The sequence below is a fragment of the Varroa jacobsoni genome, unplaced genomic scaffold (assembly GCF_002532875.2).
Source record: "Varroa jacobsoni isolate VJ856 unplaced genomic scaffold, vjacob_1.0 scaffold_209, whole genome shotgun sequence".
In the NCBI taxonomy this organism is placed as follows: Eukaryota; Metazoa; Arthropoda; class Arachnida; order Mesostigmata; family Varroidae; genus Varroa; species Varroa jacobsoni.
Window position 1 is genome coordinate 67,617 of NW_019213111.1, and position 18,810 is coordinate 86,426.

General features: G+C 39.7%; 3 protein-coding genes across 5 annotated transcripts; 2 read left to right on the top strand and 1 right to left on the bottom strand.

Annotated features, from left to right (window-relative positions):
- The first annotated feature begins 1,751 nt into the window (after positions 1 to 1,751).
- Positions 1,752 to 5,306, top strand: LOC147753816 (ubiquitin carboxyl-terminal hydrolase 47-like). Its single transcript, XM_086973559.1, has one exon. The coding sequence runs from the start codon at positions 2,049 to 2,051 to the stop codon at positions 4,806 to 4,808; it is 2,760 nt and encodes a 919-aa protein (XP_086829685.1). The 5' UTR covers positions 1,752 to 2,048; the 3' UTR covers positions 4,809 to 5,306.
- Positions 5,307 to 6,093: 787 nt separating this feature from the next.
- Vta1 (vesicle trafficking 1) lies at positions 6,094 to 12,345 on the bottom strand. Of its 3 annotated transcripts, none has more exons than XM_022855433.2 (7): positions 12,252 to 12,345; positions 9,922 to 10,065; positions 9,557 to 9,726; positions 9,001 to 9,144; positions 8,459 to 8,564; positions 7,707 to 7,905; positions 6,094 to 7,496 (listed from the first exon to the last, which is right to left on the bottom strand). In XM_022855433.2, the coding sequence occupies exons 2-7, from the start codon at positions 10,063 to 10,065 to the stop codon at positions 7,291 to 7,293; spliced, it is 969 nt and encodes a 322-aa protein (XP_022711168.1). In that variant the 5' UTR covers positions 12,252 to 12,345; the 3' UTR covers positions 6,094 to 7,290. The 3 variants fall into 3 exon arrangements, with proteins under 3 accessions (XP_022711168.1, XP_022711169.1, XP_022711167.1); XM_022855434.2 differs by lacking the exon at positions 12,252 to 12,345 and adding an exon at positions 11,222 to 11,350; XM_022855432.2 differs by lacking the exon at positions 12,252 to 12,345 and adding an exon at positions 10,878 to 11,137.
- Positions 12,346 to 12,641: 296 nt separating this feature from the next.
- Positions 12,642 to 18,550, top strand: Art1 (arginine methyltransferase 1). The gene is made up of 3 exons (XM_022855462.2): positions 12,642 to 13,704; positions 15,092 to 15,295; positions 15,976 to 18,550. The coding sequence occupies exons 1-3, from the start codon at positions 13,369 to 13,371 to the stop codon at positions 16,624 to 16,626; spliced, it is 1,191 nt and encodes a 396-aa protein (XP_022711197.2). The 5' UTR covers positions 12,642 to 13,368; the 3' UTR covers positions 16,627 to 18,550.
- Positions 18,551 to 18,810: the final 260 nt, after the last annotated feature.

An 18,810-nucleotide genomic window follows, 5' to 3' on the forward strand; every position in this document is an offset into this window, starting at 1 on the left:
TCATCGAGTTCAAAACGCCCGCTGGACACCTTTAGATATAAAGGTGCGAAATTGTTTAAATCTTAGCGTTAGCTTGCCAAGGCGACTCTAACGGATATTTTTTCTTTTCTCGGATAAGGTGTTCCAGCTCGTCCCGCAAGATTGGCTAGAATTAGGTAGAAGACAATTGACAAGAAGCCATTTATGGGGCTTTAAATTTCTAATAGAGCCGTCACATGTTTAATAGGCCCCTATGCCACTAATATTATAAAAAGTAATGTTATACTTCATATAGTACATATAGGAATTATAGGAAACATACTCTTCACAGGCGCAATGCGGCAATAGGCTCGACGAAAACCATAAATGCCTTTGAGAAAAAACATTTAAGTAATCGACCGTCATTGATAGATCATGACATGGATACGTAGTTGAGCGCTAAATGCAAATAGAAAATTGTCCATCTTTTGCCGAAGACATTTCTAAGCGAAGCCGAGTTCAGTTGAAGTGCAAGACATTGACCCTTCGCCTTAGATGGCGCCTGTTTATATTGTGCCACAAATATTATAATGTGTACTTTTCACGATTAGTCGCACAAAGCGATATATTCCGCTTGGCACATAAGACCGTTATATCAATGGACAATAGTCAGCAGCTGTTTACAATATAAACAACTGAATTTGCGATTATCGGAGGTAACATATCGGCATGGTATATAGATTATATAGGAATTAGATTATTTTAAAATAGATTATCTATTCCGAACAGGTGCCCTGCTGCGACCACAAAAAGACGTGCTCTGTAAGTGTTTTGCACTGCGTAAGTGTACGATGTATAATAATACATAATCTTAGTTGTAGCGCAGTACCGACTCATAAGCTCTATAATTTCGGAGATAATAACCCCACTGAAAAGTAAACATTGACAACAAGATTGGTGCGTATGATATTAACGCATGCGTAAGCCAAACACGAGATACCAGACTTTTTAGCTTCCGGGAGCCATTGAGAGGAGTTATCCGTAAACATAGCAAAGCTATTATTGTAGTTCTTGTTCCCGGCTGCGTTACAGCTACTTCAAGTATTGCTTTCCGAAAAATTCATGTCCTGTATAAAGTAACTCCGCATGATTTAAGTTACCCTACTTCATGGTATTTATTCTATATGAAAATTATCCTAAGATAGTTACTATGATTAGTGTTTACCTAAAAAAAAAGTATATATAGATGTAAGCACGAAATAGTTGTAACGTGCTGTGGTTAAAAGGCCTACGCCTTGAGTCGTGTGACGACTGGGCCAGCCCATTGGTAGTGCCCAGTCACTGTCAATCGCATGTAGAGTTGCCCGCCATTGCTCACAATGTGTGAGTATAGATAGTGTCAGGCCTACGAGCTATCAGACTCGTAGCTCTTATCCAGAAACGAGCGGAGGGCTACCCGGTCTCTCTTCTTTAGGCCTATCTAGTCATTTTGAGTCTTCTCGGGAAGCCAAGTGCGGGTGGAGAAAACTAGGTAGCGGTTTCGGTCACAATGGTATAGCTCTGGGCTAGCTTCGGATGCTTCATCTTTTCCTTTTTGCTTTCGGGTAATAGCTGGATAATAGCTTGGTAAAGCACGGCGCATAGTAGCATTATAGATTCATCAAAGGGAGGGCTAGCTACTGCCTTCTGGAAAGCGCAACTCCCCAACCGGTGGTTTAGTTGACTGCGTTTATATGGCTTATAAGGTTGGGCTATAAAGGAAATGGGAGAACGGACGACATTATTAGCGGCGAAGGACGCCTTGCCTGGCCGACCGACTAGCAGCAGGCCATCTAGCCTGCAGACCCTGCTTGCCGTTCTTGCATGAGCTACAAGTCGATTTGGCTGATAGGATCGCAAACAGTGCGCCTTCTAAGCCGGACACTGTCCCCACTATCGCCACCATAGCCACAGACGTTACGGCCTGCACCTAAACATCCCAAAGGAAACTCAGAAGAAACGACTTACACCAATAAGGAGCTATCTGTCGCTGCTTACGGAGTATCACCCAACCTATAGAGACGTGTACAGAGTGGGTTTCGCACGTCACGATGACGGTTTCCGACGAGGAGGCTTTACCGGCGGGCCTAGTTAATCAGGCCATGACGTGTTATCTGAATTCGGTTTTGCAGACGCTGTTCTATACGCCAGAGTTCCGAAATGCGCTGTACGCATGTGATTTTAGTGCAGAGGAAAATCCAACTAAAAGTATTCCCTGTCAACTACAAAGATTGTTTCTCCGTCTGCAATGCTATCCAGGTACGGCTGCTCAGACGATTAGCCTTACTCGTAGTTTTGGTTGGGACAGTCACGAGGCCTGGCAACAGCATGATGTGCAGGAGCTTTGCCGTGTTATGTTCGATGCACTCGAAGGTGCTTTAAAAAAAAGTGGTCAACAGGCTGACCTTATCGAACGTCTTTATCAAGGTACGCTGAAAGACTACGTGAAGTGTCAAGAATGTAGTAACGAGAGTGCTCGTCAGGATTTCTACCAGGATATTGCCTTGGTCGTTCGACCATTTGGTTCAGATAAAGTTTACACGAGTCTCAACGAAGCTCTCAACGCATTCGTTGAGCCTGAAACTTTGAACGGCAATAACCAGTATTTTTGCGAAAAATGCAACAAAAAGTGTGATGCCCTAAAAGGATTGAAATTCCTCACTTTTCCGAAAATTCTTACCCTTCAGCTAAAGAGATTTGACTTTGACTATTTAACAATGCGAAGAATTAAGCTAAACGACCGCGTCGAATTCCCAGAGGAGCTCGATTTGAACGCGTTTATTGAGTCGAAGCCACCTAAATCAGAGTACGTGTATAATCTTTTCGCCGTTCTAGTGCACTCGGGTAGTGCCAACGGCGGTCATTATTATGCCTATATTCGACACAAAAACGACTGGTTTTGTTTCAACGACAACCAGGTGCATAAAGTGGGCTCCGAAGATGTATGGAGAACTTACGGCGGGGGTGGGTACACGGAAACCCGTAGTCCATTTTCGAGTTCCACTAATGCCTACATGCTTATTTATAGGCAAAAGAGTGAGACTGGAGTACAGGCAGTTACTGATGCTGAGTTTGCAGAACATCTCAAGCTGCTTCGGAAAAGCCTTAATGAAGAGGATGAGATCATGAGGGAAAAAGCTGCGAAGGATTCGAAAATGATTACCATCAAGCTTTTTCACGACCATCTTGAAAAACGGCGATGGGTCGAAAGACAGTTTGTTGTAGATAAAGATGCCAATCTTGGTGACAGTATGGACACAATCAAAGCGCTACTTGGAGTTACCGTAGAGAATGACTGTTGCCGCCTAGTGCTCTACGACGAGGCTTCAGAAGCCATAGAAAAATCACTTGAAGGCTCAATGGATAAAACAATAAAGGAAATCTTCGGCAACGCGCAACCATACTACAGGAGCGACATTTTGTTGGAGATTCGTAATCCAGATGAAACATTTGAGGAGTACACTCCTGGTGGGCATACGTTTAATTGTCGTCAAGTTAATCTGAACTACGAAGAGGTTAAGAGACCGTTCCGGATTTATCTACACTCTCAGCACACATTCAGAGACCTCGCTGACCGCATTGAGAAACGACTTCGAAGAGAGCCCGAAGATTTTAGGGAAGATATAGAAAAACTGCGAATCGCCTACGAGGAAGTAAGTAGTGGAGAAATCCGGTTAATCGATCATACCAAACATACGAAATTCGCTGAACTAAAAATAGGCCGAAGCATTGTCGTATATTTCGACATTGAAGACAACAATGATGCCAAGCTGGAAAACTTTAGCCAGAGTAATATGTACGGAATCATTGATACTCTTAGGAATACGGTATGCGTAAATTCCAACATCCCAAAAGATTGTACATTCAATCAAAATGAGGAGATTACAGGATGGTGCCGAAGATTCCTTCGCGTATGGCCATATAAAGACTACGAGACGGGTGAGCAAAGTCTGCGTATTTACGTTGATAAACGCATATCCATGGAACAGTTCAAAACTCATCTGCAACCATTCCTCGGCATAGAGATTCAGACTTTCCTTAAAAGCCCATCAATGGTCGAACTAGAAGCTCCCTCAATGTTGCTCGATGACCAACGTCTTGAAATTGTCACCGACCCATCCCAAAATATCTCTAAAAATCAGCGCCGTCTTAAGGTCTACCGACTAAGTCTAGAGGCTGAAGCTGGCTCGCTCGTCGGTTATGTAGCCGAATTAATGTACCCGAAGATAGCTAAAGGTGCCGATATCCGCGAAATAATTGCAAAGAAGTTAGCTTTCCTCTATCCGAATGATGCACCGGAAGCGGAGAAAATACGTATGCGAAAAGTAAACGATAAAATGCCATCGGCTGAGATCATTCTTGACGGAGATCCATTTGATGCCAAAGAAGTGTACGTTGAGGTCCTTTCGGAAAAAGAACGTTTCAGTCGAGGTCATAATCGAATTGTTTACCTCCAAGAGTTCCGCACACTCACTCGAACATGGAACACAGCTGCTGAGATTCTTGTTAGCCTCACATGCACCTCAGCTGACGTGAAAGAGGCGATTAAGAGGATTTCCGGCACCATTGAAGTCCTTAGCTGCGTAGAAAACGGCGATGAAGAACTCAAGTGGGCTGAAGGCATACAGGAATTAAATGAGAAAGAGATACTTCTTTATTATGTAGACAAGGCGAAATGGGAATCGAAGCAGATGTTTTTACCCCCGCGTCCCGGCATAAAGATGACCGAAGAAGAAGAAAACTCTATCCGAAGTCGTCGCTGGATATCATCTAGGAAAGAACGCGCGCTCAAGATTGACGTCCTCAGCTAGACTGAGGGGAACAAGGCAGAGTTACTTAAAAGTATAATGCTCTAAATTGTAGCGTATGATACCAACGTATTAGCTAAAGGCAAGTTTACGTATGTAACTTGACCTGGAAGACTTTCTTGTCAAAGGTAAAACTAGCCAGAATAAGTAGTCCCATAACTCTTCCCTTTAACAAAATATTCCCACGTTAAGCGTTTTGAAGCCAATTTGGGAAAAAACTGAGGAGGTCAAACACCTTTTGTTGATATATTACGTAAGCCTAAAGTTATTCACATATTATGGTACCGCTTCTTAGCACTTACTCAGCGAATATCTTTATAAGATAGAGTAATGTATTAAAATTGCATCAGGCCCCGTGCAGCCAGCGTACGGGTGTTTAGATATACAAGGCATTAATTAAAATATGAAAGGCTAATGCCAGGTTTCGTCGTTTATATATGCTTTTATCATGATAAAATTTATCGGACAAAATAAATGTTTTGCTTATGTTAAAAACCCTTATCGAACATTTGTTTATTAGTTCCAGATAGTAATATTACCTTCGAATAAATCGATTTGCTAGTCGCATACTATATTTGTCTAGACGGATATACGATATTTAGTAATATCAAAACTGGGTTGAAATATGAACCCTATTATAACTAGGGTATTCACTTGAACAGCAATTGCTTTATGCGATTCGTCTGCAATTGTACACCCATTAATAATACCACATAGATTATTATCCACAGAGCTAAGAAACCTACCTTGAACTATGTAATAGTAATTGCGCACCCATCGAAACTCTGACTACGTATTTATTTTCAAAATTTATAAATGGCACGATCTAATAATGTCTTTCTTAAAAGCCTAGATCATCTAAGCATTGCGATAAGCCTAAACGTCTTAAGAGAACTCAATTATTTCTTGAATCCTGCAAAAGTTAAACCAGTTATGACCAATCGTGGTGACGACGTGTGATGGAGCAGCGGAGCTATGATTCATTCCATATAAGATTTGAGTTGATTTCACACGCTCGTCGAACGTGTAGCGCAGGTTTCCACAGTCGCCTGTATCAACGACATTAAAATCGTTCCATCCGTTGCATCCCAAAGCCTGTGAATGCGAAGTCATATCTGTTGCTTCATTGAGAAAAGTTATCTGTGTAATTCAGAGCTAAAACGGATGACTTATAAACCGATACGTTATCGTGCGTCGTCGTTCAGAACCACCCAGTCTTGACCCCATAACTACTAGGTAATTTAACTGATTGTACCTAAGGAATTTTTCTTTAAGGCACTTAATGGGGTTTTTTTATTGCTCGTCTAGCTTCATTTTTTATTAAAGCTGATTTATATAAAAATAGTACAGTCACCTCAAACAGGTTACACCTGATAAAAAAAAACCTTGTCGTATCCACCCGCGAGTAAAAGCAGCGATAAACACACGCATCCAACTTCTGATTTTGGATGATAGAAGAATAGAATCTACTCACCTATAAAATAAATATGACCTTGTCGAATTATGTACACTTACGCGGACATACACGTTTTCGGCACAAATTAATTGTAAGACAGATGTGTCATGAGGGAAAGAATGTTTTCAGTTCACTATTGTTTCTACTACGGATTTACCTTTTTTTTTTAATGAAAAACTCGCTATTTTTAACGTAAATATGGCCATATTAAATTTCGAAAATAGAGGTATAAAAAACAAATAGCGAATATTTGAAATTTTTATATTACACAATAGACAAAACAAACAGAGCACTTATATATAGCATACCGAAGAGTAAGTTCAATCCTACCGATTGTCGTAGCGGTTTAACATATCGAGAAACAAATTATTTATACGGTCGATAAAAAAAGGGTTAACTATGATGGCATCAGGTAAGCATAGTCGAAAAAACAATCCTTTACAGCGTTTTGCATACGCGTTTTACAGTGTATTAAAAAATTTCAAATTTTTGTTCAATTTCGTAATAGTCAATTTATTATTGCAATTTAAAATTGCAATAATGCACATTTTTTTAGCCAATTGACTAAACTGTTATTTAATTGATTAAAGACATCACTATTTTTTTTAGCAATCAGCTGACCGCAATACAGTGTACCTCGCAGTTGTTATAGCCACATATATATTTTATATAGCTACTTTACCCATTTATGAGCACAGTAAAATAGGTTATTCCGGGGTGACCTGAAAAGTACTATATCATGAGCTAATAATATACGTTATTTTATATAACGGGTTTATTACTCATATCCGTCGCTTCGTATAGTTCTTTTTTAACGTGTCTTATCTACGCTCCTTAGAGTGCTCACAGATTCAAGCTTGTGACTGTCTATATGTATGCGTAAGGTGACACTTCGAGCGACTCACAGAAACGTCACACTGTCCATTTTTTCCTTTTAGACTCGCATAGTGGATTCAGATAAACGTCCATTTTTTCTTACATTATATTATAATTACAGAAAAGACAAAAAAAATATGCACGATGCTATGTTTACTCTGGATCGACCCCGGTTGTGAGGAGTGCGAGAGCTTTGTGCAGATTCAACACCGCCGTAGGTATATCTTCGTAGGTGAGGGCACTTGTGGCGAACTTGCAGTATTTTTGCGCCTTTATTCTCTGACTCAAATCAAGGGTGGGAAGTTGGCCAGACGGCAAAACCACCGGACATGAGAATGTAGGTGTAGCTTCAGGAGGAGCTGCAATGTGATATATTGAAATACAAAAACAACGTGGTAGCAGGATTTTGTTCGTCACTTTTCTACGAAAGTGTACTTACTGCTTTCAACCAACGCTTTAAAGCTCACGTTGGTATGATTCGGTATCACCTCGCGCATTTTTCTGAATTCATCGTTAATAATCCTTATGTAATAACTAGAATCGCCCAAAATTCACAAATATAGTTTTACCTAGAGCTGGCGGTTGTTGAGCAGGTGGAAACTTTGGAAAGGCACCCGTGCTTTCATCTGTCATCGGCCTTGGACTCTGCGGGGTATTAGAAAGACCCATATCAACGTTATAGGCCCCAGATGATCCTATATTTCCAGCCTGTCCACGAGGCATCGGCGTCGGGGCTACTCCTGCATTAAGAGTCTCTGCATTCGAGTCCTGTGAACCGTAATGAAAATTGCTTCAGAACAATCTCTAATCTGCGCATATCTTTCATATCTCGTTAAAGTTAAAAAAGGGGTGTCTGTAGCCTTCTATTGCTAAGAGGACTTCCGTTATCCATTGTTATATGTTTCTCCAATTTAGTATAATGAAGTGTACTTTTTGTTGGCTTACGGTTTTCATTGCCATATGTCTCGCACGCCAATATGGATGCGAACGCATTTTAAGACGAAAACATTAGGACCTTCGTGAATCTAATGAGTGTTTTCATAATTTTACAAAATACAGTTGGTGATTTATTAGTAAAGGACGATACCATTGCCCTATTTCTTAGAGATAAAAACATAGGATCTATAGATACCGGATATAGGTGAATTATTTTATGTCAATTATACCTATATATCTTATAAAGTATCAGATTTATATGTGAAGGCAAGAAGCTGAAGCTTAATGCTGTACGTGCCAAGTTAACGTAAATTATCTAGTCTTTTAAAACTATATAAAAAAGTATTATTGGCTCAGTCACCCCTAGTGTTCCCTAAGTGCGTACCGGCTGCTGAAATAACGAGTTTGAAAGTCCAGTACCATCTTCTTCAAATCCTTCATCATCGCCTCTCAATGGACCTGGTATTGGCTGCGTACCTTCCTTGAGGCACCTGTAATTATTGTTGCATTTCACAACCAGCAGTTTAAAAAACGACTTACAGCCTACTTTAGAGTTGAATAAACTTTTATATGCATAATAAAAACCATTTGGCGATAAACCAAGAAACGCTGCTGTTCATGAACACGTCTTTCTTTCTGCTAGTATAAACATAGACTGAATTGTAAAATGCTACATTTTTATTAATTTCCGTGATCTCACCGCTTGTAACTGTAAATCAATTATGACATATTTAACGAAGAATGACCTGTTTTTATTTAAAAGTTTATTTAATAAATCTTTTTATCTATCCTCCAATTGGATCATATTTTCCTATTAATATATTAATCAGACGTTTACAGATTTTCGTACTATTCGCTACAGGCTAATCATTAACATTTGACACCGTGAAATTATTTAATAGATTTACAATGACCCAATTCACCCACTTGTGTATGTAGGCGGCCTTCCACTTGGCATACTTGCTCATACGAAGGGTTTCTTCTCCAAGCTCGCCAAAATTGTTCAGCACTTCGAATATATAGCCGGCCGCATGAAATGCCCGGACTACGCTCTTGTCAAAATTTGAATTCCTGAAAAACGAGATTTCGATTGCAACAACAATAACGACAACAAAATGACCAAGCAATATAAAAAAAATCAAGGTGATACTTTTTCCTCGATAAAATACTAGAATTCAGTATGTTCTAAAATTCGTTTTAAAAATCTAAATTAGATGTTTACGAAAAACGGTTTAAGATTATCCAAGCACACGTTTCAAGACAAAAACTTAATAAGGTTTTTCTAGACAGATACGTTTTACCAATTTAGTGATAAAATTAATCGAATTAAAGAAACATAGACTACCGAACATTTATAGATTGAACTACAGATTAAACCCATCTATTACTGAAAACACTTACACAATAGCACATTTATTACTACTACGAGTATTACGGGATGGTAAGAAAAAATAAACGTGGAATTAACGAAGGTAGCTTTTACCTGTCTTGTTGATCAGCCCATGCGAACAGTTTTAACGCATGCCCTTCGATATGACTCTGTGCAATAATATCGTTGGTGAATGCTTCATTCTGTCGGTTTGCCGCCTTCATTTCTTCGAGAAAACTCATAAGGTCAGCCAAGTAGGCCCGTGCTTCCAAAGATTTGTTCATCTTAAATAATAATCGTAATAATGGTCACAATAGTTATGATGTGCCGTATATATTTGTGTTACAAAATGGATCGAGGGACACGTATAGCCCTTCTTACATATCTATTTGTCAAAAAGATTAACGCGTAGATATTCAGGTGCAGTGAATATTTTTGGATAAAACCTTATCATAAAAGAAATGAATAAGATAGAGTACCTTTAACCCAGTGGCAAGTGCGTAGAACCGACACCAGTATGCGATGACAGGATTTCTAGAATCATGCTCAGCAGCGATTCGAATGTAGGGAGCAATAGGCTTGAGGGACTCTGGCACCTGTAAGGCCGCTCCTCTGGAGGCCATCTAACAAGCAAGCAATCACAAGTCAGAATATATTTATATATATATAGAGAAGTCAGCATTTATCGAAATAAGATGATATTTTTGATATTCTTGTCACGAAATATTCGTGAATAATCTGCGAAATAATTTGTGTTAATATATAGCACACACGAGCAACTGTAAGCCGATCTCAGTGTCTACGATAGACTATGTACACTAAATCTTAAAATCAAGATTTTTTTTATTTACAAAAAACCAATCGTTTGCAATTGAACATAGTATATCAATAATGTTTGCTTGTCATAATTGTTCAGGCTTCCACAAAGTTCCCAATGGCATCGATTACCTCCCATAGTTTATAATCTATAGATACACCATTCAGTTAAGTACACTTGTATTAATGGATACGCCAATGATTCACTATATTGTACTGCCGAAACGCATATAATTTTGAACAAAATGTTCTTTTTTCTTATTGATTGCCCATTAAACGGATAGTGGTTAAACATTTTGCATAATTTCTGTGTTGGGGACACAGTAAATTACCGATTCAATTTAAGCAGGAATATTTTTGAGTACGGGAATGCTTTTGCTAAGTCGTTTTTAACTCTGCACTCTAAAATCGTTGTGTTTCAGTCGGATTGCGTAAACGCACTGGCAAAAAATAGGAAATATGAAGTCTAGCCGTTCATTGCACCACTTCAATCAAATGCAAGCCACTGATGGCAGAATTCCCCACAATCTACTTCAGAGTGCGGCAGCTAATTTTGTGCTATTGAAAATTGCAATAATAATAGCTGTCACTTTCATGGCGACACTTCACTATCACTCACATTTGAGTCTATGTGGATTTTCGAAGAATCTAAATAAAAAATGTGATTCACGTCGTTAACTTATAAGATTTTTACAACGTTGCGTCTTTATGATATAATTTCGAGAAAAATCGACAGCATTCTCATTTTCGAACTGTAAACAAAATATGCACTGACAAGTCACTATTACGATTAGCCGTAATAAGTTTTTGTTACTGACAGTTCGTTGGAAAAGGCAAAAACTTTTGACACTTATTTGAATCGACCAACTGACTGATTTTACCTACAAATCTATCATTAACACTGTGTTCATACAGTAAGGACACACTACAAATGGTCGAAAAGGCGCCACTTTTAAATCTTACCTCGTAGTGGAGCTACCCGTGATGTCGGAGTATTTTCGTATTGTGTCGAATTACGTAAACTGAAGCATGGTACTTCATAACTAAAAACTTACGAGCTCACTCATCATAAGTGTTATTGTTCATTATAATTTATCCTTCCTGAATCCATTGCGCTGTATTTAAAGTTAAATGAAGTTAATAAACACTGAATTTTTCTCAACAATATCTATCGTTAAGAAAAGTATCGAAAAAAAAGGAAAAAAAAATCATAAGTTTTTGTTAAAAAATGGAAACTAGAAATTCGCTAGGATCAGAGAATTTAAACGAAGACAAGCGCAGATTAAGCAACTCATTGGAGTGGGTTAGCGTGTAATTGCTGGCACCGCGAATATACACAATGTGCGAAGAAAGGCCCCGCTGCCAAATAAACAGTTCCCTCAGCTGCGTGAAACTTCGGACCTATATTCAAAAACCGATGATTGCAGGCGACAGCTTTATGCCCAAAATAAGATACTTGATGGTAAATTCATAAAACCAAGCACGTGTTTCATCATTTTTGTGTTGGAGTATATATAAATGCATACACACATTGCTTCTATTATTTTGAATTTAAACGTCCAGGATCTTATTTAAAATCTAGCATCTACCGTGGAGTCAGCTTATGCAGAGCAAATTCGTCGTTCAATTGGATGGTGATAACTAGCGATAGAAATGGTAGGTATTCGCTTAAAAAAGTTGAGTACATCCTAAGTAAACATCTGTATTGTGGCTAAGCGAATAATGTATTTCGTAAAATATATCAACACACTCTGTCTGGAGCATTACACGTAAATAGAATATTTCTCGCTGTGGTCGTCATTTATTTATTGCTTATCTATTTTATTCAAACACTGCTGAGTCTGTTCTCGAATTTAAAGTCACAACCGTATTAAAAGTTACATTGAGCTTCTTTGAGCGACTGAAAATATAGTGGCGTGAGATTTGAATCTACACCACTTAACATACGCTCCCAGCGGCAGACGAATGCACCATACCTCGAAATATAACTTACCTACTGTCCTTGAGCAATTCATTCATTCAGCCGTCGCAAGTTTAGCCAGATTATTTACTGTGTTATTGTTGTTTTACCCATCGTCGTCTGTGTCTTTAGCCACCGACTGTCTTCCCATTCCCTCACTCACTTCATCCCAATATTGCTTTATCCTTATGCAAATTAATGGGGTTCGGCATCTTATTCTCCACTGCTCCTTGTTCTCAAAACAACAGTCCAACTATTTTTTAACTCGACGCAATTTTTGGTTTATTATCATCAGTATATGTCGTCTGCTTTTGTTGTGTTCGACTCAAACCCACGCTCTCTCTCTCTCGTACTGGGCCAAACTCTGTCTTCGTCGTTCTCTCCTTTGCGCTGGCTGTTTGGCCGCCTGCTTTATTGCGGCAGCCGATTCACTGACGACGAGAGCGTGCAGGGTAGCAAAATAGCGAGCCGTTAGCGCGTGGTTAGTTCGTTCGTCCTAGTTGTTGACGTACGACGGATCGCTGCAACGAGTGAGACCACCAATTGGACTACTATTGCCTATTAGCTAACAGACAGACAGACCGACCGACTCTGTGTACGTATCAGTGGCAGTAGTGCGTGCGTGGTTCGTATGCCGTGCTGTCTCGCATGAAAAACAGCTATCGAACGCTGCTAAAGAGTGAGATAGCAAAAACACGCAAATATACGACTGCCTGTTTCACTGCAACTTCGTGTGATACCGCTGTCCGAGGCCAGTGTTCAGAGGACGCTGTGTGTCGCCTTCGCCGGCTTTAGCTCAGTCTCGTTTGTTTATGTCTCTTTCTCATCGTGTCCTTGTTTGGCCGAAACTTAGCTGCGTTTGTACTCTCGCAGGTTTTCTTTAATGAAAGAAAAAAAGCAATTGCAACCACTCGACCAGGAGATATAACAGCAATTAGCTCCTAACACCATCGCGACGACGCTCTATTTGCGATTTACTAAGGTGCAGACCACAGTAACACCTCGGCAGGGGTATCGGTCAACACGAAAGGCACTGACACGCACACCGTACCCCAGCGACAGAGTTAACAGCCAACGTACTCGAAGGATTTACTAACAGAAAAAGCAAGGAAAGGGAAAAGTAAAAATCGTGAAGCCAAATAGGCGAAACATGTCTACAGCCGCCACTGCGAGCATCGATTCAGAGATGTCCTCGCCATCAAAAAGTCTTAATGGTGGGGCGACTAACACATCTTCTCCACAACTGTGCGCTAAATGCCGTTCCGAGCCAGTGGTTACACCGGGAATCAATAACGACGAAAGCCCGTCTCACGTCGGTTTAAAAGATGGCAAGCTACCAGATAAACCTGAGGAAATGACGTCGGCCGATTACTATTTCGACTCATACGCGCACTTCGGCATCCACGAGGAGATGCTCAAAGACGAAGTGCGTACGTGCACCTACCGGGACTCGATGTACCAGAATATGCATCTCTTCAAAAACAAGGTTGGTTACTATTAGTTATTGTTCAGGTGGGAGTTGGGTATGACAAAGGAGGATTTTAGTTTTTTTGGATTTATATGAGCTTGCGACAAATACCATTGGGCAATAGAAGAAAGTTTGTTATTGATATCGATTTCGGACTGTTACAACTATTTTGTGTACGTCCTAGAATAGCTTGTTAGCAACAGTAAGTAGTGAGTCAGTTTTCACCGCGCCAAAATTTGTATGAACGCGTGCATTTCGTGTCGAAGCGACTGATGAGCGTTTATGTACTGCACATGCTTGTCCAAAAAGCAAACAGCTTTGTTCTTAGGTTATCTGCTAGTTTAAGTCATTACCGCGTTGCAAATATCGTTGTAGGTTGTACCAGGTGGGCAAATTTAGCGACGTCATCTCAAGCACAAACGATTTTTATTCACCTGTTTAAAAGCAACGTGAGCACAAGCTCGAAGGACGCGTTTTTATCTAAGAGAGCTTGAGTCTCACCCACTCAACTAGTTTTTACAGTCAAGGATTGACGAATTCTCCAGTGAAGCTACTTTTTTTAATATTACGCCTTTTTAATATTAGGCATTGGCCCTACAGAGACATATGCAGACAGATATTTCGCCATCGAATTCGAGTTCCGATTTGATTGACGTGACTGCCAGATCCCCTGCCTTATTACTGAAAGCTAAAATGTGGTAGCCACTAGTGAGTTAGTAAAGTATTTTAATTGACTACTGTAATTTTCCCAACTTGGAGTTTATATTGGACCTATATTGGATATTTGTACATCGTAGTGGCAATCCTTGCCATTCTCAAAGTATTAAATTTATTGACAGGTAAGGTGCGCTATTCTAATTTGAAGGCCCCAAATCAGGCTGAAATCGAATTTTTTTTTGTGGAATAGGTGTTTTTCAAATTACATCGAACAGTCCCGTCTGCAGTTCTGAAAACAAGAGTACACTTCCGATTTGACGATTGTACGTATACATCACAAATTAAAAATATTATTTACTCACTGTACATTTCTAATTAGATTATTCTTCTTTAAATACCACAAGAATAGACTAGTGATAGTCGTAGAACAACTCTATTTAGACTATCCTTCTAGTAGTTCCCCTTCCCCTGGGGGCGCTTCTCGTAATTGTGCTATTTTCATCAGAAGTAGCTTTAGGCACTTTACAACATGCAATTTCCAAAGACACTTGTGAACAGACCTTTTAAAACCTACGCCGCTGTAATACATTACACATAGTTTTGCAGCCGAGCACTGTGCGTGTACTTCAAATATAATGAACAGTGCAGACTTTGTTTTTATTAACCGAAATCACCATAGGTATATCATGAAGAAAAGTTAGCCTTCTAGTGCGACAACCGAATGTAAACAGGTTTTCTATTTGGTCAGGTGGTTCTTGACATCGGATGTGGTACGGGAATACTGTGCATGTTTGCAGCTAAAGCCGGTGCTCGAAAGGTCATTGGAATAGAGTGCTCCGGCATCATTCAGCACGCACGCGAAATCGTCAAATTGAATCGATTGGATAGTATTATAACACTGGTAAAAGGCAAGGTAGAAGAAATCGACGAATTGCCCGACGGAATTGAAAAGGTTCGTGTCAGTTGAGTTGTTATACGCGCGTTTTAGATGTCAGCATACATGTGAATATAGTCCTTTGTGGGTCCTACTGATTTTTTTTTATTTATTTCGCACCATTAAGGCTAACGACCGTTATTATGAATATATTATTTTAGGTATAATGACCACTTCATAGATATAGCTTGTAGTAGACGTAACCTTACGGTTTTGTATGAGTGGAACAATATCATAACACATGCGCTGCCACCGAGTAACAAGTAGTCAAACGGAAGTATTTTGATTGTTGATTACTTGTTTTGTCTAATCAAATCGCCTTCGATTGCTTTTAGTCTTCCGTAAGCCTGGACTACTTTTATTAGTCTCGGTTATTAGGCGAGCATGAACACCTTTGTTCGTCGATTTATGAGGCTTTTTAGCATGTCAGAGCAACTTTTACAAATATTTGCTGCTATTTTTCTTGTTTATGGTTAGTGATACAAGCCTTTCGTTGGCAAAGCCCATCCCTACATTTTCGGCTTTCAGAATGCCCATATCGTGCCATTTAGTGGATTGAGTAGATAATGCTGTTTACTTGAACAGGTCATTGGCTCTAACAGTAATCTGCGATAGACGCTCCGTAGAACCATGGTGTCCTTGATCGACCATAAATATTAGCCGCCGCCAGCACTTCCAATTTTTCTTCTGTTTTCCAGGTGGATATCATTATTTCCGAATGGATGGGTTATTGTCTTTTCTACGAATCGATGCTTGATACGGTACTCCATGCTCGTGACCGCTGGCTAGCACCTGGCGGCGCGCTTTTCCCTGACAAAGCACAGCTGTTTTTGTGCGGCATCGAAGATCGCCAGTACAAAGATGAGAAAATCAACTGGTGGGAAGATGTCTATGGCTTTGATATGAGTTGTATGCGACAAGTGGCTATCTCTGAACCGCTCGTCGATGTCGTTGACAAAAAGCAGGTCTGCACAACGTCGTCACTCATTAAAGAGATTGACCTCTATACAGTACAAAAGGCTGATCTCGACTTCGAGTCGCCGTGGACCGTGCGAGCTTTCCGAGACGACTACATTCATGCGATGGTGGCGTTCTTCAACGTCGAATTCTCGCGGAGTCACACTCGAATTGGCTTCTCGACCAGTCCCGATTCGACGTACACGCACTGGAAGCAGACAGTGTTCTACCTTGAGGACTACATGGTCGTGAAGCATGGCGACGTGATCGAGGGAACATTTAGCATGAAGCCAAACGCTCGCAACAACCGTGACCTCGACATGAAGATTTCGGTGGATTTCAATGGTGAACTGTCGAAAATGAAGGCAACCTATGACTATCGTATGCGCTAGCAGCTCTGCTAGGAGATGAAATGCAATTGTCATTTGATCGCGTGCCCCTACCTTTTCTCTTGCGCAAGTCAGCAAGCGTTCTTCCCGTAGTCACTCGAGTGAATGCGTCTGATTGATTGTAATGATTGCAAACGTTTGCACTATCTAATGAGCTGCTATTACTGCTACCACTTGCCAACGGCCGAGATGAAGCAAGTTCTGTTGGTTGGTATCAAATGCTGTGAATGTTCCAAACAATGGGCGTATATGTAGAGAGAAAGGGAAAAGCGAAAGGAGAAAAAACTGAGAATGGGTAACGTGACGGTAAAAATAATCATAATAATGAAATGGCAACAATAATAATGATAATGATGTAGAACTAATCGTATGAGGCGCGGATAAAATAAGGGAACAAAGATGTGTTACGGTTTTTTCTCTCTCAGGAAGCCGCAAATATTAGGGTATCGGTGTGTCCGGGGGCGCCGTCCGAAATTCAGGCTACACCTACATTTGCAACTACTATCGTATTAAATTGTGATCAGATGGCCACCAGCGCCATCCATCCGCATCGAGCCACTACTAGTCGTAATCTCAGTATAGCACCACTTTTAAGCGCAGTAGGAGAATTAACAAATTTTCATATGATGCATAGGGGAGACACCTCAATATTTAATGAATGGATCAACAAGGCACTTGCCTCGATTTGGGTACGTGCAAATGCATGCATATAAACAACGTGAAAATTACGTATCTACTGCAGTGGTGATGGGTACGGATTATGTGGTGATAGCGGTGATGGAAAACTTCCGCGGCGTCATGTAGCTTGCGGCACCAACAGTGTTCAACAGTCCTGTTCGCAACTCATGATTTGACGAATGTGAAATCACAATCAAGACAAACATTCTAAAGAAAATAAGGATTATCAAGATTCAGTATATCACATTTTTTGTTTGCCTTTTTTTGCTACGTACAGTAGAAGAGGGTATATTTGGAGACAAGTTTATTTTGTAAATTACCGGTTGAGCCATTAGTTTAAATAGGACAGAAAGAAGTAAAAAAACATCAATGATAGATAAAGCAAAAGATGTTAAAATTGGAAATGATGCTTACTAGATTTCCTTCTAGGTATAGTGGTCTGTAAGTTTGGCAAACAATGTATACATTTTTGTTTATCACACGTTATGACTTGTCTTCCTAGTAATACTATTCTATTTGTTATTTTTATTAAAACATAATCTTTATTGTTCTTTTATATGGAAATATTAAAAAATTAAGTGTGTGTATAAATAAATGTATAAATCCGCTTGGACAATGCCTCGAAAAATTATATGCTTTGTTTCTGCTTTGCATCAAAATGATGCGACAATGATAAAAGTAAACGTCATTTATGTACTACATAGAACACAAGCATTTAGACAACAGCAGCAGCAAGTGTGTATAAGGTATACGTGGCGACCGGTGATACACTGAAGTATCTCAACAACTGATATAGGAATTTTCTTCAATACTAGATGGCCTGCTTTGTAGGATCTTGAGAAATCGCTAGCTTATGTATCAGAATAGCCATGTATACTCTCTGGGATAGCCGAAAAACCGATGTAAATCGCATGATATATTGTACCACAGAAATATAGTTAATAATAATTGTAACACCTAACACAGGCTACACGGAAAAAAATTTTAAATGAACTATGGAATGATAATTTCTTAGGGTGCGCAAAGTTAGACATACCACCCCATCTTATAAAGATATCTGTAAAAGAGTAAAAATGAAAATAATATATGAAGTTTTCATTTATAATCAATTTATAAGCCTAAAGACCGCGTTTTTGCCAATACATAGGCACTGCACAAAATCAGAGTCAATAACAAGAAAACATAGGCCTATGAGAACGCGTAGGAATAAAAGAAGGCGAAACATACTAATTTGCCATAAATTGCTTTACTTGAATGTATTCACAAATTTTTTAAGTAAGCATTTTCTATACACCACAACTCGAACTGACAGCGTTTCTTGTCACAGCGAAAACAGTTTTGGTTTAATTTTTTCTAATTACGGATAGCAGCTAAAAAATCTTGTGGTAAACCTGACAGTGCTGAACGCTTAGGTAAGTCGTGTTGTTACCTAAAAATTATGTAGTTTCACAACGGAGGTATGAAGTGTGCCTAACTTTTACTCGTTCTTACATTAAGCATAAAAACATC

Bases quoted from the DNA above. Each gene is read 5' to 3' on its own strand.
- Art1 (XM_022855462.2), top strand. From the start codon at position 13,369: ATGTCTACAGCCGCCACTGCGAGCATCGATTCAGAGATGTCCTCGCCA. The intron at 13,705-15,091 runs GTTGGTTACTAT...CTATTTGGTCAG, and splicing joins TGCATCTCTTCAAAAACAAG to GTGGTTCTTGACATCGGATG. The intron at 15,296-15,975 runs GTTCGTGTCAGT...TCTGTTTTCCAG, and splicing joins TGCCCGACGGAATTGAAAAG to GTGGATATCATTATTTCCGA.
- LOC147753816 (XM_086973559.1), top strand. From the start codon at position 2,049: ATGACGGTTTCCGACGAGGAGGCTTTACCGGCGGGCCTAGTTAATCAG.
- Vta1 (XM_022855433.2), bottom strand. From the start codon at position 10,065: ATGGCCTCCAGAGGAGCGGCCTTACAGGTGCCAGAGTCCCTCAAGCCT. The intron at 7,906-8,458 runs GTACGCACTTAG...TACGGTTCACAG, and splicing joins ACTCGTTATTTCAGCAGCCG to GACTCGAATGCAGAGACTCT. The intron at 7,497-7,706 runs GTAAAACTATAT...ATCACATTGCAG, and splicing joins TCAACAACCGCCAGCTCTAG to CTCCTCCTGAAGCTACACCT.